Source organism: Euleptes europaea, chromosome 3 (genome assembly GCF_029931775.1).
Source record: "Euleptes europaea isolate rEulEur1 chromosome 3, rEulEur1.hap1, whole genome shotgun sequence".
Taxonomy (NCBI): domain Eukaryota; kingdom Metazoa; phylum Chordata; class Lepidosauria; order Squamata; family Sphaerodactylidae; genus Euleptes; species Euleptes europaea.
Window position 1 is genome coordinate 38,287,496 of NC_079314.1, and position 25,443 is coordinate 38,312,938.

A 25,443-nucleotide genomic window follows, 5' to 3' on the forward strand; every position below is an offset into this window, starting at 1 on the left:
TCTGCGAGCACTTACTGGGGCGTGAAATCCGCGGAAACCAGCGGCGTGAACGCGGCGCGGCCCAGTCCCCCAGCCGGCGCCAAGCGCGCGCTCCCGCGCCAGCTCCGGCCCAACCCAGTAGGCCGCCTTGGCCCCGGGCCCTTCTCCTCCTCCTCCTCCTCTTGCCGCGCCTCGGCCCCACCTTCCGCACTGCCAGGCCTGGCGGGAGCGAGAGAGGGAGAGCGAGAGAGCGCGAGCGGCATGGCGGCGCCTGGCCCGTCCACCTACGAGGCCTTCGTTGCGCTTCACGGCGCGGCGCTGGGCGCCTCCGCGGTGCCGCCGCGCCACTGGCCCAGCCTGTGGCACAAGCTGGAGCACGAGGTGGGTGGCCGGCCTGGAAAGCGGCGGGGCTGCCGAGCAGGGACTGTGGGGAGGCCTATCGAGAGTCCGCCCTCTTTCCCCGTGGCCTCCTGGCGGGCTGGAGGCCCCAGTCCCTCCGGGGCGGCGAGGCGGGCGGTCCCCTGAGGGGCGGCTTCTTGGGAGCCGCGGCCTGCCGGCCTGCCTAGGCGGCGTCGGAGCTCTTCCAGCCTCGGGCTCGCCGCTCGGAAGGAGGCCGGGAGGGCGAGCCTGCCTCGGGCCGGCGGCTTGGCTGCTGTTCCACCTTAAGGGTTGGTGGTGGGGAGGGAGGGAGGGACAGGGGCCTGTATTTCTGGAAACGGGCCCATAAAGGCAAGGTTAGGGTCAGGGCGCCCTAACCTGGATGGCCCAGGCGAGCCTGATCTCGTCAGATCTCAGAAGCTAAGCAGGGTCAGCCCTGGTTAGTATTGGGGTGGGAGACCACCAAGGAAGACCAGGTTGCTGTGCAGAGGAAGGCACTGGCAAACCACCTCTGTTAGTCTCTTGCCATGAAACCCCCCCAAAAAGGGGTCGCCATAAGTTGGCTGCGACTTGAAGGCACTTCACACACACACACAGGGTCAGGGCAGCAGGTTAAGTTTTGCTTTTGGGGGCGCAGCGTCTTGTTGTGGGCAGAAACGGCAGCTGAAGACCTTCGTGAGTGGGGTGGTGTCAGAAATATTTCTCCTGTATATTTCTCCTGTCCTGTTTTGGTCACGTCGGGAGACGACAAGAGTCACTGGAAAAGACAGTCACGCTAGGAAAAGTTGAGGGCAGCAGGAAAAGAGGAAGACCCAACAAGAGATGGATGGACTCAATAAAGGAAGCCACAGCCCTCCATTTGCAAGACCTGAGCAAGGCTGTCAAAGATAGGACATTTTGGAGGACTTTCATTCATAGGGTCGCCATGAGTCGGAAGCAACTTGACGGCACTTAACACACACACACACATACATACTTAAAACAGCAGGAAAGAAGCATGGAACGGTAGTCTCAGGTGATGCCTGCTGGCCCATGATGCAGGTTGGTTGTTCACGGGGTGCTTTGGGAAGTGCCTGCAAAGCCCTGCCTGGTGTGGGGCAAGGGCCACCAGCCTCCTTTTGATTTGGCCCTTGCAGAAGGGAGGATCTTGGCTGGCGGGGCTGCTTGCCTCAGTGCAGAATCTCGTCTTGCACTGGGGACTGACTTGAAGATGGGTGGGGGAAGTTCACATTCTTCTAAGGCACTTATGGAGCTTATTGGAAAGTACGGTAATCTGAGGTGAATCACGATACAATCCCAGATGGAGTTACTCTAGCCCTGGGGTCCTCTTTCGATCGTGTGGGCACCTTTGGAGTTTCTTACACAGAGCGGTTGGTGCAACTACTAAATTGACTGCTGTAAGAGGCAGAGCCAACCATAAAATGCCAGGGGGTGAGGTCATGCATAACTTACATTTCAAACAGAAGCCCCATTTAACGAGATGCTTTTTAAAATGAACATAGTGTTTAAAAATACTTGTTTTACATACAAAAGTAGTATTCACCTAGGTAAGAATCCCACATCTGGCAGCATCTGTTGTCATTTTACAGGCATCTAGCCTGGAAAAGACAGTCATGCTAGGAAAAGTTGAAGGCAGCAGGAAAAGAGGAAGACACAACAAGAGATGGATTGACACTATAAAGTAAGCCACGACCCTCAATTTGCAAGATCTGAGCAGGGCTGTTAAAGATAGGACATTTTGGAGGACATTGATGCATAGGGGCGCCATGAGTTGGAAGCGACTTGACAGCTGTTAACACACACACACACAGCCTGGCTGCCCTCTTTACATGAATTGGGCAAAAGCCCCACTTGGCCCTTCCCATTTTCTAAAAATACTTGGCACATGCCCGGAAAATTATTGGCGGGCACCATGTTGAGAACCTCTGCTCTAGCCCTTGGGCAGTAGGTACTGCCCGAGGCTCTGCTGTGGCTTTAGCCGCCTCTGGAAAGAGTAGCCTGCTGGTCTTGTCCGACTGTCCAGTGTATTGTGTTGCCAAAGGGTTCTAAATAATTAGATTTTACACTGTTTCTGAGTAACATCTAGATTCTTTATTTTTAAAAAAATAGTGGTGTAGTGGTTAAGAGTGGTGGACTCTGATCTGGATAACCGGGTTCGATTCCCCACTCCTCCATGGAGGCTAATCTGGTGAACTGGATTTGTTTCCCCACTCCTACACACGAAGCCGGCTGGGTGACCTTGGGCTAGTCACACTCTGTCAGCCCCACCTACCTCACAGGGTGTCTGTTGTGGGGAAGGGAAGGTGATTGTAAGCCAATTTGAGTCTCCCTTAAGTGGTAAAGAAAGTCGGCATATAAAAAACTCTTCTACTCCTCCTTTCCTCTTGGTTCAAGGCAGCTTGCAAATCATAATCAAAACAATACAGATGAAAACCAGCTCCCCCCACCCCGTTCTTGATGTTCATATCCCATCACAAGTCCTGACAAGCAGCGCCTCCTGATGCTTTCCAGCTAGAGAATGAGAGAGGGATAGCATCCCTTCTGCCCTCCAGCTGGCACAGCCAATCCCTGATCCCTTGGAGTATATGTACATTCTTAGACCTTCCAGCCAATGAGAGGCCATGAATCTTCTGTGAGGAAGGATTAGAAGATGAGGAATGGAGTCAAGTAGTTAATTTGGACTCGGGCAGAGATACAGAGAAGGAGGGATCTGATCGGGATAGGCTGAGGGATCCTTTGGTAGGCGAGTCTATCTTAGGGAGGCAGTGAGTTAGGGCTAGGTGAGCAGATCAGGGGAGAATCCGAAGACACCCGCTAGCCTTGTCTTTAGGGCCTGAATCAAGGGGTGATCAGCCTGGGGGGAGTATAGTACTCATAAGGTCCACACTCCCAGTATACTTATCAGTGTGCAGAAGGCAGTAGTGAAAGAATCAGGGATCCAACTACAGCTAACTTGCTTTTCAGAAACCAAGTTTTGGTCCACGAACACCCCTAAGCTCTTAATCTGTTTAGCAAATGCCAGCACCATTCTATCCACCAGAAGCGACACCCTTCACTGACTTTTTTAACAGTTATGACGTATGTGGACTTAGAAGGGTGTAGCTCTATTTAGGGTTGCACTGCCGTGACTTGCATGGAAGAGAGCTAAATCCTGTTGAATAGATAAGTGAACCACAAGTCCACAACATGTCCCAAACTGTTCTTTGGGAGTGCTACAGTTAGTGTTAACAGTTTTCAGTACCTTCAGTTTCTGTCTTAAGTTTAAATAATTGGAGAGAAGTACGTGCTACATTGTCTTTAAAATTTTACAGTTATCATTCCAATTAAAATAGCTTCCACATAATGCTTTGAATTTGTTTAAACCATACTATATTCCCCTCCAATCCAAGACTTCAGTTCAAGTATTTGTTGCTGTTCAGACAGAAAATTAACATGAGGTGCTTCTTAAATATTGTTTAATAAATAGTCAAAATAAATATGTGTTATCAAGCTACCTGTTAAGGGAATTTGGATCATTTTCTAGAAGGTTTTCCAGACAATTGTCTGATTCCAGTTTTTACAAAAAGAATCTGTGGTAGGGAGAGGGACAAATTCTTTGTTTGCATGTGTATACTGATAGGATCATATAACTGTGCAGAAAACTAAAAGAAAAGTCAATTTTCCTCAAGTAGATAACGCCTTGAAGTAGATAACCAAGGTCACCCCTGGTTAGCATTTGGATGGGAGACCACCAAGGAATACCAGGGTTGCTATGTAGAGGTAGGCAATGGCAAACCAACTCTGTTAGTCTCTTGCCTTGAAAACCCTATAAGGGGTCACCATAAGTCAGCTGTGACTTGATGGCACTTTACACACACAGATAACGCCAAAGGTAGAGGTGTGGGTACTTAGCTCTAGCCCTTGGTTGTTTGCCAGGAAAAATGGAGTGTCACAGGGCATATTAAAAGAACACTGGGTGCTAAATGTAAGTGATGTATATTCATTGAGAGTGTAGTATGTACAAACTCAGACTCTAATCTGTACTCAGCAGCACCAGTAGGGGAGAGATTTGGGGGGGGGGGTTGTGCCTACAAGTATTAAACTCTTCCTACATATGTGACTTTTATTATTATTATGTCCCAGACATGGGGGTGTCAAGCATAAGGCCCAACGGGTGGATACAGCCCCTTGAGAACTCATCCAGCCCGCAAGCCAGCCAAGGCAGCCCCCTCCCACTCTCAATCTCAGTTGGCAAGGCATGGCCTGGCCCGACCAAGTGTCATTTATGTCATATCCGGCCCTCATAAAAATTGAGTTCAACAACCCTGTCCTACTGCCTCCCCATGCCTTGATTCTTCCTAACACATCATGTGAATAATTGCCGTATAACAATGAAGTATTCATTATGCTTGACTTTAAAACTTTAAAGCTCTACGCTTAGAGTCCAGTTTATAGTGTTGTGGGCCAGCTGACATCACCCTTGGTTGCAATTTCAGGTGTTTGATGCTGGTGAGTATTTTGGAATAATGCAAGTGGAGGAGGTGGAAGAACAGGAAGGAGGCAATGAGGACATGAGAGAAAAAATTAAAAAGAAAATAAATCCAGGGAACGAACTTTGCCACAAAGTGATTGTGACAAATGAAAATGGACTTGAGGCAGCAAACCCTAGTAGGTAAGCCATCAATTCAGATTTTGTGTTCATTTTCCCAGTTTGGTGCCATTTTAATCAAGAAATTTAAAGGCGTTTTTCCTCCATGTGCTGCCCCTTGTGATGCAAGGCCTTCAGATGTCCTGTTTCAGGTGCCCCCTGTTCCTCCACAGAATAACAGCTGCATATAACCGGGCTTCTGTTCAACAGAAGGAAATATGCACTCTGAATAAATTGTGTAAATGCTTTAAAATGTAACGTAAGCTTGCCATGGCGTCCCCCCGTGGTCACCTGTGAAGACAGCCCCGTGACAGTGTCGCCACTCAGAAAGTTGCCGGCTGGGAGAAAGGGGAGGGGTCCTGAGCCATTTAGGGTTTCATAGGTCAAAATTTGAGTTTTTGGCTTCCAGTGTCTTTCTGGGGATGATTACATGGAAATCTTTTTAAATTGCAAGGGTAGGACCCCACAGGGGTCTGTTAAAGGTTAGAGTAATAATCACCCTTTCAAATGATTGCTCAGAGTTTACTGCACAACTGAAGACCTTGATAGCTTGCCTGCTCACACATACCAAGGTCAGTTATTTGTGGCTAGAAGAGAAAAATACCTCCTCCGCCATTGTTTTGCAACGTTTGCCTGTTGGTTACCTGGAAGCGACTCCTAAGTTGCCCAGGTGATAAGCTAAGTGGCTGCTTTCAATGAAAACGGACTTGTCAGCATTTTAGGCCTCAAAACTTACATAGGTAAAATTGAAGGAGGGAGAATGTTTCTAAGACCTCGTATGAGAACAAAACTGCGGATTGGTGATGTTTTTCATGGGTTGATAACTTAGAGTTGAACTGAGAGTTCTATAAATGCCGAAATTGCAAATGGGGGAAAACATTTTTTTTAAAGTAGAAGGCAGTGGTAGGTTCTGAGTAACTTTGATATTTCAGCAACTTGGGTCCAGTGAGACCAAGGCTCCCAGAGGTAAAGCCCCTTCCCCTCTCCCCTAACCCATAAGAATATTATTAATGTCCGACGGTGAGAACTGCACTTGCAGTGGAGTTTTTCCTGAACATTTCATGCCACTGTTGCTGCTCTCAGTTTTTAAAAAAGGGTTTGCCTCTTCAGGTACTGTTGTTTTGCAAGAAAGTCAGGGTTCTGGTTGCGTACATAGAAAACAGCTAACCATTGCCCTCACTCACTCAGACTAATCGCAAATGGAAGGGAAAGTAGAAAGGGAGGTCCATTTGAAAATAAGCATCTAAACCCCTACAGAGAGAGAGAGAGAGAGAGAGAGAGAGAGATGGAAGCATGTTCCGTGCAGCTCTTGATGCTATGAGTGTAGAGTTGTAGAACTATGTGGAAAGCATAATGGAGATCTATAAATCACCTCTGAACGTTTTTACTTATGTAGCATATTTTGATCTTGTCTTCAAAGCATTTTCCTTATTGACCATGCATGGACATACCGAATTGAACATGCCAGCCAGCAGCTGCGGCAGGTTCCTGGTCTGCTTCACAGAATGGCCAATTTGATGGGTATAGACTTCCATGGAGAAGTACCAGATGAGAGAGTCGTTGACCAGGTGTTGGAGGATATGTGGAAATACAACCAGACCTATCAGCTGTCTCATGGGGTAGGAACCTCATAGGAATGCTAAAATTGTTAATAGTCTTCTAAGAGTATTCTGGTACTGCAAAGTAATGACAACAACATCTCTGGGACCTTTCTTGCAACCTTTAGTTCAGATAGTTCAGATACATGATTTGCATTATTAAGTGAGCAATTTTTATAAATTGGGAGAGTTTTTTAAGGGGGGAATGTGGTGGTCTTTTAAGATTTTTCTACAAACCTGGGTGGTCCCCCAAGTCTGGAGAAAAATCTCCTTTCCCTCAGTGTGGGCCCGGTCCGTGGATTTAGATATCCACAGATCTGCTCACTCTTGAGATATAGCTATATAGATACTTGGAAGCACTGCCTGTTGGGAGATTTAGTATGGTAGGGCAGGAAGCAGAAGGAAGGAGATTTTGTCCTGGACCTAGGCTGCTTTACTGAATATTGCAGCAGGTGTTCTGCTTGTTTAAGAGTTACAATAACCTTGTCTGAAATATAAATTGTACTCAACTGCTTGATTCAACAATTCCAGAAGGGGTAGCAGTGTTAATATGTTGCAACAAAATTAGTCCAATGTAGGGTTGCCACTGAGCCAGTTTTGACAAGGTACCTCTCAGCAATGATCCGTCATTCCCCACCCTCGCTCCATGGAGTGGCTGGGGGAAGATGGCATCAATTGATGCCTGGACATCACTTTCTGTTTTGAAAAAGGAAGCGATGTCCCAGAAGTCTCGGCTCCCCTGAACGCTCCTGGCACCTAATGGACTAACAAAATTTATTCTAGCATAAGCTTTCATGCGTCAAATGCATCTGTTTAATTCTAGAAAACAAGTAATCCATTTTATAGTCAGGAAACATCGAGTTGAAATCAATGTAGCAGCAGCATATTACAACTCATGCAAAGCAGCTTTGTCAAGAAAGTGAGCCATGCTGCATTCAAAACCCATGCAGAACATCTGATCACTCATGAAGATGAGCGAGTACACAGCACAGAGGATGCAAAACCCATTCAGGTTTTCATACGCAACAGATATAGTCTCTCTCTTTCCCTCTGACCTTCTGACTTGCTCTGCTGGTTGGTCTCATGAGTGTTTGCTTTTTACCCTCTGGCAGCTGCCCTTGGCACTTGGTGGTAGTGGGATGGGCAGAAGGTTTGGTGGCTAGCCAGGCAAGCTGCTTGTATTTCCTAGCACTCCATCCGCATCAAGCTAGCCAATATTGTCCACTAACCAGGTGTAGTGAAATCCTACCTCAGTATTACCTGTAACAAACAATAATTCCTAGGCTAATTAGACTTCATTCTAATAAAAAGAAAACACTTTTTTTAAAAAATTGAATTTGCTATCTTCAGTTTTATTTAAATTTTAACTAAAATAATGAACAGATGAATGTAATATACCCAGTGGTTATTAAGGAACTCAAATGTGGAAAATTGTTGATGAACTAACCGGTATATGTAACTTGTAACTAAAATCAACCTCTGTGCCAGAGGACTGGAAAGGGGTCGACATCATATAGATTTTTAGAAAAGGCCCAGAAGGGATCCCTAGAATTATAGGCCTGCTGCCCTAACATCTGTCCAGGTAAATTAGTAGTAGCTGTTATTAAAGATAGCATTATTAAGCACATAGAGGAACAAAGACTGTTGAGGGAGAATCAGCATGGCTTCTGCGAAGGGAAGTCTTGTCTCATTAATCTTTTGGAGTTCTTTGAGAAGGTGAACAAGCATATCAATAAGGATGATCCTGTAGATATCGTATGCTGCGGTTTTCAAGAGGGATTTGACAAGGTCCCTCACCAAAGTCTCCTAAGTAAGCTTAGTAGTCATGGAACAAGAAGTCCTCTTATGGATTAAAAATTGGTTCAATTACAAGAAACAGAGAGTAGGAATAAATGGACATTTCTTGCAATGGAGGGAAGTGAACAGTGGGGAAGTCATCTGCACCATTCCACCATTTATGTTATGTGACTCCGTGATTTTTTTTTTTTTGTACAGACTGCAGAAGAAAAGGTTCCTGTCTGGTACATTATGGATGAATTTGGATCCAGGATTCAGCATTCAGATGATCCCACTTTTGCAATGGCCCCTTTATTTTACATGCCACAGCAGATTGCTTATACAGTTCTCTGGCCCTTAAGAGATCTCGATAATGGTGGTAAGTGCGTCGGATATGTTCTTGGAGCATGACAGGCTTTAAAACAGGCTCAGGTTGTGCTGTTCAGAATCATGTTTACCACAGTAGAGGAAATTGGATTCTCTAACACTCTGGTCAGCAGCTGTATTTTTCATAAGGCCTCTTTGAAATGTCAAAGGCTAAAACCCTTATTCCCTCCCCTACACATACTGCGGGAGAGTCCTGTTGCCATTAGAGGCCATTGGTTGGGTCAACTTTGACAACTAGCAGTCCAGGTTGGTTTTGGCCTGAGGGCTTCTAGCTATCACCCACTGCACATCCCTCATTTTGTGTGTTTCTGTTTGCTTTGGATTCCTCATAAGAGGTGCTCAGTAATTAATATTAACAGTAAAATTGAGAAGATGCTACTCAGTGTTTGAACTGAATGATACTGGGTCATGGTAAAGTCTTTAAGTACTTACAGTTTTAGCACTGTGTGATAAGTCAGGACTTTACTCATGTTATACGGTAAATAAGTCTCACAATAAAGGCCGAAAAGTTATTAGCCTAAATAAATTTTCTGTAGTAGCTCATGTGCCAGCACATACCTAGGTTGATTTTTTCCCCCATTTGTCTTGTTCAGTTAATATATTTCCATATTGGTCTTTCAGCATGCCTAACTGTGCTTTAAATTTCCCTTTGATTTCTTAGATCTTGTGGAACAGATCTCTTGTTCTTCCTTTTTTGTTTTCTTCCATTTCTTTATGCTGCTCGTTATAATTGTCTCTGCGTGCCAGTAGCTGGAACGCTTTGTTTAGACTTCTGATTCTATTTCTCTCTCCTTTTACTTCTGCTTCTTGTCTGATGGTGTCATCAGTTAATCCATTGAGGCTTTTCATGTCTTTTGGCTACAGGAATCGTCTTTGCATATTCTTCCTTGATAATATCTCTGGTTCCGACGCATAGTTCTTCCGGTTCATTTTCACTTGCATTTAGTAATGCAAGTCTGTTATTTATATGATCTTTACATTCTTCAGGAATGTTATTTAGATTGTATTTTGGCACTGTGAATGTTCTGGTGTTTTTCTTCAGCTTTATTCTAATTTTCAATATTAACAGTGGATGGTCTGTATCACAATCAGCTCCTGGTCTTGTTTTAGCAGAAAGAATGGAACTCCATCTTCTGCTTCCAATTATGTAATCGGATTTGTGTATTGGCCATCCAGTGATGTCAATGTATACAATCATCTGTTTGGTTGCCTGAAACACATGTTCTCAATGAACTACTTGTTGTCTTCACAGAGCTCTGAGTCACTGTCCAGCTTCATTTCATGCATTTGGTTCTGCTTTGTTTCCCATTATATATGCTTGTCTTTAAAATTACATCTTTGTCCTGGAAGTACCATTTTTTATTTTATTTATTGGAGTATTTTATCCCACTTTCTCCTGCAAAGCAGAATTGTTTTGGAGGTAGAGGAACTAGCATAGACTGTAGTGAAGAAATGCATACAAGTGCCATTATTTTTAATAAACCCTGTCTGCATATCTTTTGCATGTTCCTATCAGTGATGGATAAGTGCACAGAAATTCCTATATGAAACTTTTCACTTTGTTACAGAGGAAGTGACCCGTGACTTTGCCTATGGGGAAACTGATCATTTAATCAGGAAATGCCGGCTTTTACCATGGCTACCGGAAGCGGTTCAAGATTTCGACCATTTCACCAGGGAGCCATCAGAGGAGCATTACCAGGTACAATTTCACTTAAATCAGTTTTTTTTAACAGTAGGAGCTGCTTGTTCTGTGGCTCAGCTAATTTTGGCACTCATCGTCATGTACCCAGGCGCTGCCTCTACACAAAATCCTGGAAGCGAAGGTCCAAGCAGAGATGCAATGCCAGTGGCCCTTCTAACTATAGTTAAGAGATTAGAAGTTCTTTGTGGGATCACAGTATTGTGGATGGAGCCATACTTTTTTTAAAAAAACCAAACAGGCCTGTCTAGTTTTAAATGTGCAGTAAAGCACCAAAACCTCATTTCATGGAGACAGCATGTCCACATCCCAGATTGGGCTGGGGTGGTGGTGGGGAATCAATAAACAGATGTTGCCTATTCACCCTCTTCTCTGTCTCCTGTAAAGTATCTTGAAATGACACTATGCAAAAAAAAATTCAGACTGCCAATCACTCAAAATATATGTTGAGTCTAGAGGCTTCGTACCCTGACCTGGATGGGCCAGGCTAGCCCAATTGCATCAGATCTTGGAAGCTAAGCAGGGTCGGCCCTGGTTAGTATTTGAATGGGAGGCCACCAAAGAAGTCCAGGGTTGCTACACAGAGGATGGCAGTGGCAAACCACCTCTCGATATCTCATGCCTTGAAAACCCCACAAGGTTGCCATAAGTTGGCTGCGACTTGACGGCACTTTCCACCCCCACCACCAACAGAGGCTTTGTACAGCCTCTGTACAAGAAGATGACTTGAGGGAGAGATTCAGAATAGCTGAACTGAGTGTATAGTAAACGGTGTGCTGGGATCAGTCCCTTGTCAGTTGAAGTGTTCATATGCCAACACTGCAGCCTGTGTGCCTGGAGCTGCAGTTCAGTGTACTTTGGAGAGTGAGACCTGTTGTACTCAGTGGGCGCACACAGGATCTGGCTGCAAATAATTCTTACCAAACTTCCTCATTCTGTTTTCTCAAGTGTGAGTGAATACTGGGGAGGGGTGTTTTCATTTTTCTTGTTAAGATTGCAATGGCTTTTGCTTATCAGCAATAAATAAAATTGGTTTGTTTTTGTTTTTAGGCAATACTAAATGAAAACAAAGAAAAACTACCAATTTCAATAAAGCTTCCGGTATATGACAAGGACAAAGTTTTCAAGTGTGTATTTCCAAATGGGTGACTTTACAACAAACATACAACTTCTGTGATTGCTTTTCAGCATTTTAAAAATCCAGCTATGGAGGAGCGATGGAACCTTTTAACCTGTCTTGTAATGTTAAGCATAGATTATTAATTATTCTTTTAAAACTATGTTTTAGTATGAGATGCCCTGCAGCAGAAAAGAAAGGGGGCTGGAGAAGGAAGCTTCTTGTTCTGAAGTTATTTTTGATCATGGGAACTTTGTGTGGAACAGGACTGGTATTTAGGATATCAAGGTGAATTGGGTGTGGAAGGACAAAATAGTGCTGTATAATTTGTACATAGATGATCTGGAACGGGGTGAACAGTGTTGTGACCAAGTTTGCAGATGACAAAAAATTATTCTAGATGGTAACAGCCAAAGCCAACTATAAAGATCTCCAGAAGGATCTTCACAAATTGGGTGAGTGGGCAACATTGTGCCAATGAAGTTCAACATGGATAAGTGTAAGGTGATGCTCAATGAAAGAAACAATCCCAACTATAAATATATGCTGGTATAGTCAAAATTAAATATGGCCGAGAAAGAAAAAACTTGGGGTCATAGTGGACAGCTCAGTGAAAATGTTGACTCAGTGTGCAGCAGTTGTGAAAAAAGACAAACTCCGTGCTGGGGATGATTAGGAAAGGTATTGAAAATGAAATGGCCAATATTGTTAATGCCTATGATGTAGCCTTATTTGGAATACAGTGTACAATTCTAATTTGCATATCTCAAAAACAAAACACCCAGAAGGGAACAACCAAGATGGTTAAGAGTTTGGAGCATTTTTCCTGCGAGGAAAGAATAAAAAGTCTGGGGCTTTTCATTAGGAAAAATGATTAAGGGGTGCACATTACAAAATTATGTATTGCATAGTACATAGTATCTCCAGCTTTATTCCACCCATCCCAAGGCCTTACAAGATTTCTCTGCCACAGACAGGTTGGAAATTAGAGGTATAGTTGCCTAGTAGACTGTAACCTAGACCTTCTGTTTCTGTCTCTTAAGAGAGACTTCTTCAGTTTAAGATTTGCCCTTGTAGTCCAAACCCTGATGGATGTCGGGAGAAACCTTGGAAATCTTACTTACTTTAGTAAAACCAGGCAGGCAACTCCCTGCTTTCTCTTGTTATCTTGTTAAGCAGAAGGCATACATGGGTACAGAGACTAACCACACAACTCCAGTTTCAGAAAAAGAATTCCAAACTGTAACTGTAAACATTCCAAAGGTTTCATCCTATTTGCCCATGTGCTGTGATCTGAACCACTCCAAAATGGACAGAGATTTTCTTAATAGTTTATAAGGCCACTCCCTTGCTTTCCAGAAGACAGAGCTTACAAGATTCCTACTACTTTCCTTGAATTAGAGAAGTACAATTTACATAAATTTTTGAAGTTACAGGAAATATATGCAGTACTTTTTTATCAAATCTAAACTTCTTTTACTGGTTGAACAACATCAAATGCATGAATTACAATTTAGCATAGAAAATTGTACTATTCGGCATATTTATGGAATTTAAAGGTATAAATATCTTAAATTTCAATAAGAAAAATAGCAGATGTATCCAGTACATGAGAAAGAGATACAAACCAACACAATCTATGCTCCTATAGCATGTGTATCTTTAATTTTTGCCATCTAAGAGGTATGAAAAATAGAAGCTGAAGATAGAAAAAAATTCTGTAGTAAACAAAACAGAGTTTATTATTTGGACCGATACTCTCCCATGGAGTCATGGTAAGGCTGCCAGATGTCTGGATATTAAGCTAACCTTTATAACATTAAAAATACCAAACTCTTTAATAGTGTATTATCATTAAACATTATGGCATATTAATTATTGCCAAAATTATGTCCATTTAAACAAAAAAAATCTGGAAAATGTTGTACATGTCCACAGTGTTTTTTGTAAGTGCTCCCCCTAATTTCCCAATGTTTCCACTTAAAAAATATTTAGGAAGTCCTTAGACTTTCATGGTGTATATTTGGAATGAGTGAAATGCTTTGTAAGACACGTGTTTTCTCACTCAAAAGTTTCCTAACATTAAATAAATCTCAGGAATTTTACTGGCAGAATCTAAGGATTCTTTTCACTGTATATTTTTTCCTTTTCTCAGAGTTTATACAGACCTTCAGCAGGTGATTCAGAATTTGACTCACTCGCGTTTTGAATTTATTGATTCTGAGCAAGAAGCGGACATACTGTACACCTTTTCTCACTTCAAAGATTACAGGTTACAGCTATTTCCCTGCAAGTAACATATTTTATTACCTGTCCAATATGCACATATTTGGCCTTGGAGCCCTCTGTTTTACACAGCATCTTTATTTTGTAGGAAACTAAGTGAAGAAAGACCTCATGTGATGCTGAATCAGTTTCCATGTGAGAACCTCTTGACAGTGAAAGATTGCCTGGCCTACATCTCAAGGCGTATTGGAGGTTCAGAGGGTCCGAAATGGCTGCCTCATACTTTTAACCTTCTTACAGAATTGCCGCAGTTCATCAGTTACTTTCAGCAACGTGAGAGGAGGTAAGCACATTACTGTAGTACAATGCAAGTAATCATGCAAGCGCACATATGATATCTCTGGTTTTTCTGTCGAAATAAAATATATACTTTTACATACTAGATTTGCTGCTAGCTCATTTTGCCCAGCATAAAACAATCCTGTAATCTCAGTGAGCCTCTTGGTGAACTCGGCTTTTGCCATACTTCAAAAATGTTTCTAATTTTGTGTGAAAATTTCTTAATGGGCATGTATGTGATAACCATGTGTTATGCTACCGTATGCCTTTTTGCGCTCAAAATGCCACAGTTGGAATCTAGACTACGGCAGGATGTCTTCTGATCCCTCGTGAGGAATGTTCATTTACAGCCTCACAGGAGAAAAACACCTCCCCTACCCATGGTCTGTGATCTCTCTGGAGCAGCATGGCTTGAAGCATGAGGGGCTGCCAAAAAAAAGCAGTATTCCCCCCTTTTCCCATATGTGCATGGAATCAGTTTCTGCTTGCACATCCAGAGCCTGGCAGAGTGGAGGCTTGGAGCAGAAACCGCATCGTGCACACTTTCTACTCCAAGCCTCCTGTGCTGCAGGCAGCCCACTAATGGGAGGGGTGGCTACACTTGGAGCAGAAAGTATGTCCAGCACGCTTTGCATTCCATACCCAGACCCCCAGTCTCCTGGCTTCTGATGACTGGAGGAAGGCGGCTTGGAACAGAAGACACCTCCTGTGAGCTTTGTGCCCTAAGCCACTCAGCAGGGGCCACAGGGATAACTTGAGGAGGGGAGTATGGGATGTCACCTTCCCCACAAGTCATCATGGATTCCCCCCCATTTGTTCGAAATTTGGGGTTTTAGTCCTGTTTCGCAAAAAAAGAAAGCAGGTAAGGTAGTAAGCTTCTTTGTGGTCTCTCTAACTTGAAACTGCTAATCCGTATAGGATTTGTACAATTGCTGGCTGGCCATGGAGAATGCTGAAGCTCTTTCTAGTGTGCCAGGCACTCGCCCTTCTCACTTGATCTGCTTTCCCACCCTTTTGGTGAGAGGGATGGGGAGGAGCACCTATCGCCCAGTTCTCCCTCTGACACTGCAGAGGGAGGTCCAGTGTCACACATTTCTCTGAGAACGAGAAATTTTCAGTTAATATTTCTTTCCGAAATGTCATGTCTCACTCAAACACAAGGAAAGAGGGAGAGGTTTCTTCTGGCAGCCACTCAAGGCATCAAAGGCTCAAAAGGATAAAGAAATATGCTACTTGCAGAACAAAGATCTCTCGATCTGACGACCATTCTGTGTTTTTAATTTGTTTTGGGGAAGCACACTGTAAGATGCCCCGCCTGGAGATGTGCTGCTCCTGTGGTCGGAGTAGCCGGAGGAGGGGGAGGCAGTTGGGCTTCCTTGGCCTCAGACCATTCCGAGGGGGAGTCGGAACTTCCTTCCCCCTCGGATGAAGCCAGTGTAATGACCCTGAAGCACAGGCAAGATGGTCGACACTGGCTCCTCTCCTCCCTGGCCTCAGCCGCATAGCCTCCTTTATACCCATCCCGGCTTAGCTCCGCCCCTGCTTCCCTCCCCTCAGCCCCGCCCCCGAGTCCATATAAGGGCGAGAGAGGCTTACGTCAGCCCTCTTCCCTCCCCACCAGCCACGTGGGCGCCGTCCTCCCCGGCCCTGCCCTGAGCGCGCTCGCCCGACTCCCACCTGGCTGTCGGGCTTTTGAAGTGGCCGCGGAAGGACGCCACTGGTCAGCCGGTCTCTTCCTGGGTTTAAAAGAATATTTGTCCAATCTCCCATCTCCTCCCTTGGATTTTTACTTTAGAGGAGAAGACAACCATTGGATATGCAAGCCCTGGAACCTGGCCAGGAGCCTGGACACCTACGTCACTAAGAACCTACACAGTATCATCAGGCAGAGAGAAAGCACTCCCAAGGTGAGAGGGAAGCAGGCTGTGCCAATGGGGTGAACATTGTTTTTACTTTCATCTTTTAAAAAAGCTAAGTATCTGCTGCTTCATAAACAATGAGTTGTGCTGAAGCTTTATACAGCATGAACTCTGTATAAAGGCTAGATAAAGGCAGCAGTGTACCCCAAGAGAATGGGAAAAGGGGACAGGGAAGAAGGAGGCGCCTGCCTGGAGATCCAGGAAGGCTGAATAGCATCTCCTCCTCCATCATCAATAACTGTCCTAGCCAGGGCTGTTATGCGACAGGCCATCAACTGCTTTCAGGTACAACTGGACCATGGAAAATGGGCCTTGAATCCAAAGATCTTTGAGACTCCTTATGTGGACCTCTTTACTTCTCCCCAAAACCATCAGGTGGAAGAATACTTTGCATGATAGAAGTGCTGTGGTGCAGAACTGACTGATGAGCTAATCTTTCCATGGTCTTTGGATCTTCTTTATCCCCTCTCTCTTGTTCCTCTTATTGTCAAGGTCATCAGAAAACCGGGAAAGATTAGATCTGAGGGGATTGACGAGTCCCCCTTTTAACTGTTTCAGTTCACGTGGTTCTGAGAGGAACGACTTTCAGCTAAAAGGGCCCCTCTCAGGATAGTGTTATACTGCTACAGGAGTTGGCCTTTATTTGTTGTTCATTTCATGAGGGGAATTTTAATTAGAACCATAAGAGAATAGGTTTCTGTGGTCCACAGGCAGTGGTCCTCCTGATTGATAGTTTATGAGAACGGTCTCAGTGGGTCACAAAGTAAGCTTCTGGCAAAGGTTTCACAACTGTTTGTCTAGGTGATGTAGTGCTGTTTGGCCCTTTTGATTTTGCATAAAGTATTATTGACTTGCCCAGATAGTCTGTGTAAATCAATCTATAAGAGTAGCTTTGTTTTCTCCTCACTCGCAGTCCTGTGACAACAAGGAGCTTTTGGGTAACTTTTGCCATTTTACACACTCCGCAGAATCGACTGGTAAAAATTTTTTAGACTGTACTACTTCAGGATGCAAATTAACATGTTCATTGGGAAGCTTTAGCCTAGCCCATCTCAAGCATGCTGTTTTAATATGTACTAGGAGTTTTGGATGAGGACAAACTCATGCTTACAATTCTTTTCTGTCCTCCCTCCCCATCATGGAGAAGTGGTTTAGTCCACCGAAAGCTTCACCACTTTATTCTGCTGACTGAATAAAACTAGTTCTAAGTCAATACGGAAGTATTAACTTGGCATGTTTATATAACTTTTAATATTGACCTTCATAATATATTTTCTTGAATGAAGAAAATTCAAGGTGACAGAGAAGGAACAAACTTTAAATTTGTTCTAGCATATTGCAACTTGTCCATTACAGTTGAACTATAAAGATTTAATGAAATTATGGCTGTTCTTGCCTTTTTTTGTTTTAGGTGGTGTCTAAGTACATTGAGAATCCAGTGTTGTTTCATCTGGAAGATATTGGACTGGTTAAATTTGACATTCGTTACATTGTGCTTCTGCGATCAGTTAAACCACTTAGAGTGTATGTTTATGATGTGTTTTGGCTACGGTTCTCAAATCGGTAAGAGCTAACTCTGTAAAGAAACTAATTTGTGACATTCTGAGCTTCAAGAACTTGGAGAATTAACTTTGTCTTTTTCTACATAAAAGACCTTTTTCACTCGACGATTTGGATGACTATGAGAAGCATTTTACCGTCATGAACTATGCTCCAGGAGTTCCATTAAAACAAGTGAGTAATTGATACAAAAAAAGGACAGCTTGTCCTCCAGTGAAAGTTAAGAGCACGGTGGCATAGGTAGTACTAGTTTGAGTGAATTTGAATTCCCCGTGCACCAACTTATCCAGGGGCATGGTCTTAAGGGCATATGCTGTGGCAACTTGGCTGAATGTGTTTGGTCAGTACCTGGATGGGAGACCTCCTTGAGCTTCCTGGAAGAAAGGGGGGTAGAAGTGTATGAAATTGCCACCAGAATCCAGCTAAATGAAACATGCGATTTATTCTGAAGAAGCAGAGGCACACTACCAGTTTCTCATGAGGCATTTGTACAATTTGATATATAGGTGGTATAACGGGAGGGTTCTTCATAAGTGGAAAAACTCACAAAGGTACTGAATACTTTTAACTGTTCTCAAGTCACGCAGATTGTAAATGGCTATTTTGTTAGAAGTAGCATGTGGCATTAGCTAAGCATTACTAGGTATAAGAGGAATAGATTAAGAAAGGTCTTTGGCCTCACTTTATAAGAAGTGAGCGCAGCAGGTGATGTTCAAGGCCCACCAGATCTCTCTGTGTCCTGGCACTGAGTAGTTTATTCTGTTCATGCTGCATATAACTTTTACCTGGGAAGCACAATTAAGGTTACTTTAGATTTGTGCTTCTGGAGCTTTCTGGAGTACCTTGTTTAAAGTCCAGTAAGACTTCCGCCGGTACATTTGGACAGAGGATTTAGTTACCTTTTAGAAAAGAGATAAAAGTATAACAGTCTAAATTGCAGGGATCTTGTAAGACAGAGAGATGATAATTGTATAACATAACTATGCCTAAAGGGATACATGAATAATCAGTTGGCATATTGCTTTCAGATTCACTGTGATGAATTTATTCCTCTCTTTGAGAAACAGTATCCGGAGTGTTCTTGGCAATCTGTTGAAGTAAGTCACTGTCAATTAAGTTATACAATTTTCCATCTTTTGTCAACATTCTTGGAGCCATCATACTATTTCAGTGGCTCGTGAGTCACCTGTGGCTCTTTTGAGCAGTATTCCTCAGTGTAGCACCTGCAAGTTCCCACCTTGAAACAGTCTCACAGGGACTGGAGGACAGGTAAACAGTGAGCTCCAGGCCTTGTGTCAGGGATGGAAGTGAAGTACCTGTCATTTTCAACAGCCTCCACTGCCTCTGCACTCTCATCCCAGGACCCAGGTGGCTACCGAGGGGAGAGGGTACAGCTACCACCGCCAGGGAAGCTACCCAGGAAAAGAGCATGCTGGCCCAAGAGGGGAGCTGGTGGTTTCCCTTCCCTTTCTCCATAGCCAGCTTGCTCTTCTCTGGGAGCCTTGGCAATCTCACTCTCTTGCCTAGCTGAAGAGAAAGCAAGAAGGCTGAGAGGGGAGCCCTTCCCTATATCCAGATATACAAGGGGTGGTTAGGGTTTAATAATGCTACCTGGCAATTAAAAAGGTCATACTTCTATATTTAATGCTTTTATTTTATATTGTACGTGTGATGGTGAGGTGGAGATAATTTCTTGGTCCAGCAGCACATTTCAGAACAAGATATTTTGGATGATCTTTGTAATTCTATTACAACTTCTATTATTCACCTCCTACTGAATAATTTATTTTAGTTGAGGCTAAAGAAACTGATGGTATTGATTTACTTCCTCCAGTGAAATCATATTCTGAATATAGTACCCAGATCTCTTTGCCAGGAGGCTCTCAGTGGCTTCAAGACATTTTTCTTTCAGTAATGGTTTACAAAGCAGCCATCACACTACTGGTGAAAATGTTTTTTTATGAACCTTCAAGGTTTTTAATACTGTATTGGATTACAGACAGATTAAATTCACAGGAAAATCTATTGACTTTAATTGTAAAATTTTAGATTTTCAGAATATTTAAAGGGGCTTTTATGCATCAAAATACTAATAGCGGTTTTAGTGCAGAATATGAGTGAGCAGCTCATCTGAGAACAGATTCTCTATGAACAGTGTACCTGCAACCATGTTCCCTTAATTTACTGGTTTAATTAATTTTGAACATTTACTGAGACATATTTGACTGTTCTGTTATTAGCAATAATGAAAGAGTTTTTTGTCCATAGACAAATTGTAGTTTTGGCCCACATGGTCCCTTTGCCCTCAGTCTTGAGACCAGCCTCTTGGTTTCGTCAGGTGCACAACAGGACACCCCCACTTTGAAATAACCTTTGTCAGAGCTGGCAACAGATCAGTAACATTTAATGAATACATTTCCACCTTCACCTCTGTTAGTATAAACATATCACTAAACCTAGCATTTAACACAGATGAGAGCAATTAAAAACATAAGAAAAGCCATTCTGGATCAGACCAAGGCCCATCAAGTCCAGCAGTCTGTTCACACAGTGGCCCAACCAGGTGCCTCTAGGAAGCCCACAAACAAGACAACTGCAGCAGCATTATCCTGCCTGTGCTCCACAGCACCTAATATAATAGGCATGCTCCTCTGATCCTGGAGAGAATAGGTATGCATCATGACTAGTATCCATTTTTACTACTATCCCAGTGGACGCTTCTGTTTATGACAGCTGATTTTTATGACAGCTGATTTTGACTTTATCTGAAAAGCTGTGGAAATAAACTTTGCTACTCTAAATGTCACAAATTTATCTCCAGCAGCTGCTGATGTTCTTTTTTATTTTGTCTGGTCTCAACTTCCTTGGAGTTAAGATAAAGTAGCCTCAAGAAATCTTCCACAGCCTATCCAATACTCAGTGCACAAGCAATTTCTCTCAGTGTTTTCCTTTCAGAAACACAGACCCTCCCCCCAAAACCATTCGTTACTCCCCATATATTCCAGCTTTTAAAAGGACAGGTAGCGTTCAAGTTAATTTGCTGGCAGGATCAGCTTTAAATGTTACTTCTTCGCCATCAGGAGGAGATCTTCAAGGCATTTCGTGAGTTATTCCAAGCTGCTTGTGCAAAACCTGCCCCTCTTGGCATCTGTGATTATCCATCCTCACGAGCAGCCTATGCCATTGACCTGATGCTGAAGTGGGATACCAACAGCAACGGTAATTTCGTCTTTTGACTTTTGAGAACTCTTCTGAACGTTGGAATGAGCTTTTAATTATTTATGAGGAGCCACTGTTGTAGAAGTGTTTTAGGTGCATGCACAAGGATGTTTGGATGACAGCCGTTGTCAGAAAAGGAAAGCATTTTTTATCTCTGGAAAGAAAGCTCTTGCTTGGGTGGGAGAGCAGCAGGAATGGAACAGGTGTCAGAATGTTTCAGAACAGTGTTTCCTTTAAAACGTACCTGTTATTTGACATATGTAAAGAGGAGCATGGCCATATAGAGGACATATGGAACGTTCTTTTGCTGTCAATGCTTTGTGTCAATGGAGAGAGGAGTCCCTTGGCCAGCACGGGGCAGTAGTACTGTATGTACTCCTTGGCTACTTCCTTCACTGGGCCCACCACTTCTACTGCTCAGTATTTGCTGTCTTCCCCACTCCATACCTACTAGTGGGATGTCGTGGCCCAGAGCATGAAGCCCTGGACCAAATCTTGCCTCAGCCCTCAGTTCCCCAGGAGGCCACTGTTAATTAACCTCTGTCCTCCTCTGGCAATATAAGGGTAAGAGTGTGACTTCCTTTACTGGGATGTCTGAAGGATTGGAGACATGATGTATGTGAAAAACTCTGAATAATCTTAAGCACTAGATAAATACCGAGTGATAATATTGTTGGGAAGACGGGTTGTGCTATCTGATTCGAGCCCTTTTGTGTTAAAAAGAGGATTACATTATCTGTCCTCCAGGGAAACCATTTATGCAGCCCCAGATTCTGGAAGTGAATTTCAACCCCGACTGTGATAGAGCTTGCAAATACCACCCGTCCTTCTTCAATGATGTCTTCAGCACCCTTTTCTTGGATGACCCCAACAGTTGCCACGTGACTTCTATTGTCTAGCTGCACATGGCTTGACCCAGTGAATGCCTCTGGTATCGGTTGGAAGCAGTTGTCTGCTTTTTTCTTTCCTGTTAGCTTACAGACAGATGTTATCATTGGCTTTTCTCCCTTCAAATATATAATTTTATTGTCTACAGAAGATCATAGACGTTTAAGAGCAAATCAGGTGCTGCTACATTTCTTGGTAGTTAGTATGTTTTACTTGCATACAAGAATTATCTGTATAGCCTTTTTGCCTGTTTTACAATTTTCTGCATCAGGTAACTGAGGGCAGTGGTTCCTCTTCCTAATATGTTTGGCTTCCTGTCTCTTAAAATGTTTTTTTAAGCAAATGAATATAAAGCAATTTATTTTCAGGCAGCAGATGGCTCATATGATGAAACAGTTTTCAGTTTAGAATTCTAATAAACAAGTGTCACAGCAAAACACCAGAAATTGGGTTTGATTTTATGCCAGGGAGTTAACGTAATTCTCTCTGTGTGTAAGAATTGCCTATTATTTTAGGAATTTGGAGATGGAGAGATGGCCAGTGTGGTGTGGTGGTTAAGAGCGGTGGATTCTAATCTGGTGAACCGGGTTGGTTTCCCCACTCCTACACATTAAGCCAGCCGGGTGATGTTGGGCCAGTCACAGTTCTCTCGGAACTCTCTCAGCCTCACCTACCTCACAAGGTGTCTGTTGTGGGGAGGAGAAGGCAATTGTAAGTCACTTTGAGACTCCTTAAAGGTAGAGAAAAGCGGGGTATAAAAACTAACTCTTCTTCATCTTTTTCTTCTTCTTTGTGTCATTGCTAGATCTTCCTCATGGAATTCCCATCTATCTTTTTTTAAATCTCCTCTTCACCAACTAGGGAACTGCCTCCACCACTCTTAGGGCTAAATTATATGGTATGTTCTTCCCAGATCCACCATGAGGACTTTTGCTCAGATGTGTGCTGTGAGTTGCATATTGAGAACACAATTCGCAGGTTAAGATGTAGTAGAAGAAAAGAAGCTTCCCTGCCCTACTCAAAGGCTATAATGGTTTGGAAATAAGTTATGAAAAATAATAAAAACAACATTTTCCATGTGGCCCTTTGGCATTAACTGCATCTTGCTGGGTCATTTAAGTCCTGATAACATGCAAAATGATTTTGCTATGGGACTGTGTTTTTCTTAAACTACTTACAACTTTGCAGTATTGTTTCTTTGCCTACTCAAAAAATAATGGTGGTGGGTATGTGGGTCAGTGCTTTAATTGCTGTGTTAACATTATTGAGTCCAGAGAAGCATGTCAGAGTCTTGCTGCCTGGGACATCTGGCTTCAGTCGGTGTTAAATCTGAGCCATCAGCTCTACTATCAAGAATATGTGGCAAGAAAAGAGTGTTTCTAAGGCCGTGTTGCATTTCCATCCCACCCCTCCACCATGCCTGCATCCATCCAGCGGCTGTGAGAGCCCCCTCTCTCTTTCCAGTTCCTGCCCATCATAACTGCTTTGGGAGCCAGGCCGGGCAAAAATACAATAAATAAAACATATATCCCTTTGTCATCCGCAGAACAGCTCCATTTAGGCCTGGTTCTCGTCCAGGCCTTATACTTTAAACTCCTCTCACAAATAATACCATTTATTGTTTTATTATTTGTTTGGCTCTCTGGCCACTACAAGCAGTTATGTAAAATGCCAGCAGCGTCTCACCCCACCCCCCAATAAATTTGTATTAAGAGAAAAATCCTAGGTGAGAATGTGACTCAGTAGAGACAGCAGTGAGAGACACAGGGCAGGATTCAAAGTTTAGCACAGCCCTGGACAAGATTTATTGCAAGACTGGATTAGATGTTGTTAAGGGATTTGATGCACTAAACAGCAACTCTCAAATCCTATATTAAGTCACTCTGATCTCTGCTAGCTGAGGTGCTATTAGATCTCTACATATACTGTATCTCTTGCTTAGGTTGATTGGGACCCTTCTACTGGCTCCAGTAGGGGAGCGTCCATTTATAACATTGAAATCAGTTTCTGTGAACTTCCTTGTTTAAGTCACAGAAGTAAATCTGTTCTTTGAAGTAGGAAACGTAAGTGCACATACTGTTTTTAACCTATATACGCATTCAAGGCTGTTAAAAGAAAAGTTTTTTGTTAGTTTAGGAAAATCCCAGCAGGACAACTGGGGGGTGATTTACTGAAGCCCATTATCCAAAAGGGTTCCCATTAGTTCTTTCAGCATTGTGAAGGCTGCCTGTCACCTCAAACCCCAGGCTTTTCCCCATGGAATTTGGGTAAGGAGCAAGCAAGTGACTGAACATGCATGTGTGAAGCCGGTGGATCTTGGGGATTTATTTCCTTGCCTAGATTGTGCCACTCAAGGAATACACAAGCACATCGCTAATAACCACAGTTCTCCAGACTCAATTTTATTTCAGTTTTATCTAGTAAATGTATATTTGTGCATTAACATAGACATTATGGAATTGTAATATGATTTCTAATATTTTAAAAATATTGTTTGTTTTACCACAACTCCTTTTAGAAAACGTTATGGGTGCTTCTTGTCGCGATTGGCTTTCCACACACGGTAGTTCAGCACGGAAGCAAAAGTCAACCAGGCTAAATAAGGGTACATCAAATAGGCTGCTGTTTTGTTGACATGATACCAGACTGTAGTCATAGCTGCTCCTGTTCCTGTGGTAAGTAATAAAGTGACCAGTCCCTGAAACAAAATAGGGAGGTTAGAATGAGATGTTCATACAAGGCCAACAGAGTACAGGGACTGAAAAAGATCGGCTACTTCAATACATAACGTGTCATAAAAGAGGGGTCTTTGTGCCTCCTTCATTCCGCCAATATAATAAGGCCTTTTCTACAGACACAGCAAATGCATGCCAGTTTCTAGGAGTCCACCTATCTGTAATTACTGCTTTAGATAATTTCTTGGCTTGGTTTACTGGTTTGTGCTCACACCACGTACCACTCCTCTCTCAAGTCCTCCTTATATGCTAGAGAAAATAACACATTGGGGCTTGGAGGAGGGAAAGCCTCCATTCTTCTACTGAGAAACTTGTCCATTCCCAACGAGATGAGCTGACCTGTGGAAGTCCATAACCTGTATAAAGATCCATACATTGTTGCTTTATTCAGACTAAGTATTCATCTATGAGGGGAGAAGAAAAACTCAGTAAATTTTCTTCCAGTGAATTCCTATTTCCTGGAGGATATTCTGGAGCCTTTGGGATTGTACTACCTACTGAAGAAAGAGGCAAGGTCAACTTGCAAATAATGGCTCCTCCTTCCCAGACCACATGGAAAAGAGCTGAAACACCCTGCCCAGACTACAAAACCAGACAACTTTTTAAAAAATTAAACACTGCAAAATAAGGAAAAGGAGAAAGAACTGACACCAAGAACCCCAACCCACCTTCTCACCCAATAGTTTACTCTTAAGAAGAACAGAACCAAACCACCTGAAATGAAACTGGCACCTCAAAAGTTGTTCTCCCTTTTCTAAGAACAGGGATTTATGCTAAGAAAATTCTCAGAGATTCATGGTAAGAAAATTCTCATCTTCCATAGTAGAGGCTAAAAGCATTCTGGATCCTTTGTGACGGGGGAGGGCAGACACTATGTTTCTGGGGGCCACTTGATTTTTTTCTTCCAAGAGTCTTTGGGGCTACCAGAAATAAAATGGTGGCTTGGTGGGTGGAGCCAGTCACAAAATGGCAGCTTGTACAACGATTACAGCC

The 25,443-nt window shown here is 43.2% G+C and overlaps 2 protein-coding genes across 2 annotated transcripts in view; one reads left to right on the plus strand and one right to left on the minus strand.

Annotated features, from left to right (window-relative positions):
- The first annotated feature begins 240 nt into the window (after positions 1 to 240).
- Positions 241 to 21,765, plus strand: TTLL12 (tubulin tyrosine ligase like 12). Its single transcript, XM_056846765.1, has 14 exons — positions 241 to 360; positions 4,833 to 5,008; positions 6,405 to 6,603; positions 8,578 to 8,737; positions 10,314 to 10,447; positions 11,498 to 11,574; positions 13,720 to 13,836; positions 13,939 to 14,133; positions 15,925 to 16,036; positions 17,460 to 17,611; positions 17,701 to 17,782; positions 18,637 to 18,705; positions 20,689 to 20,827; positions 21,575 to 21,765. The coding sequence occupies exons 1-14, from the start codon at positions 241 to 243 to the stop codon at positions 21,724 to 21,726; spliced, it is 1,884 nt and encodes a 627-aa protein (XP_056702743.1). The 3' UTR covers positions 21,727 to 21,765.
- Positions 21,766 to 24,239: 2,474 nt separating this feature from the next.
- The window catches only part of TSPO (translocator protein), a 108,329-nt gene continuing 107,125 nt past the window's right edge, over positions 24,240 to 25,443 (minus strand). Inside the window, exon 4 of the mRNA XM_056845808.1 lies at positions 24,240 to 24,413. Within this exon, the coding sequence (XP_056701786.1) occupies positions 24,240 to 24,413 (174 nt within the window). The remainder of the gene's footprint in view (positions 24,414 to 25,443) is intronic.

Excerpts from the sequence above, each read along its gene's own strand:
- TTLL12 (XM_056846765.1), top strand. The coding sequence starts at position 241 with ATGGCGGCGCCTGGCCCGTCCACCTACGAGGCCTTCGTTGCGCTTCAC. Across the intron at positions 361-4,832 it reads GGCACAAGCTGGAGCACGAG|GTGTTTGATGCTGGTGAGTA; the intron begins GTGGGTGGCCGG and ends TTGCAATTTCAG. Across the intron at positions 20,828-21,574 it reads GTGGGATACCAACAGCAACG|GGAAACCATTTATGCAGCCC; the intron begins GTAATTTCGTCT and ends TCTGTCCTCCAG.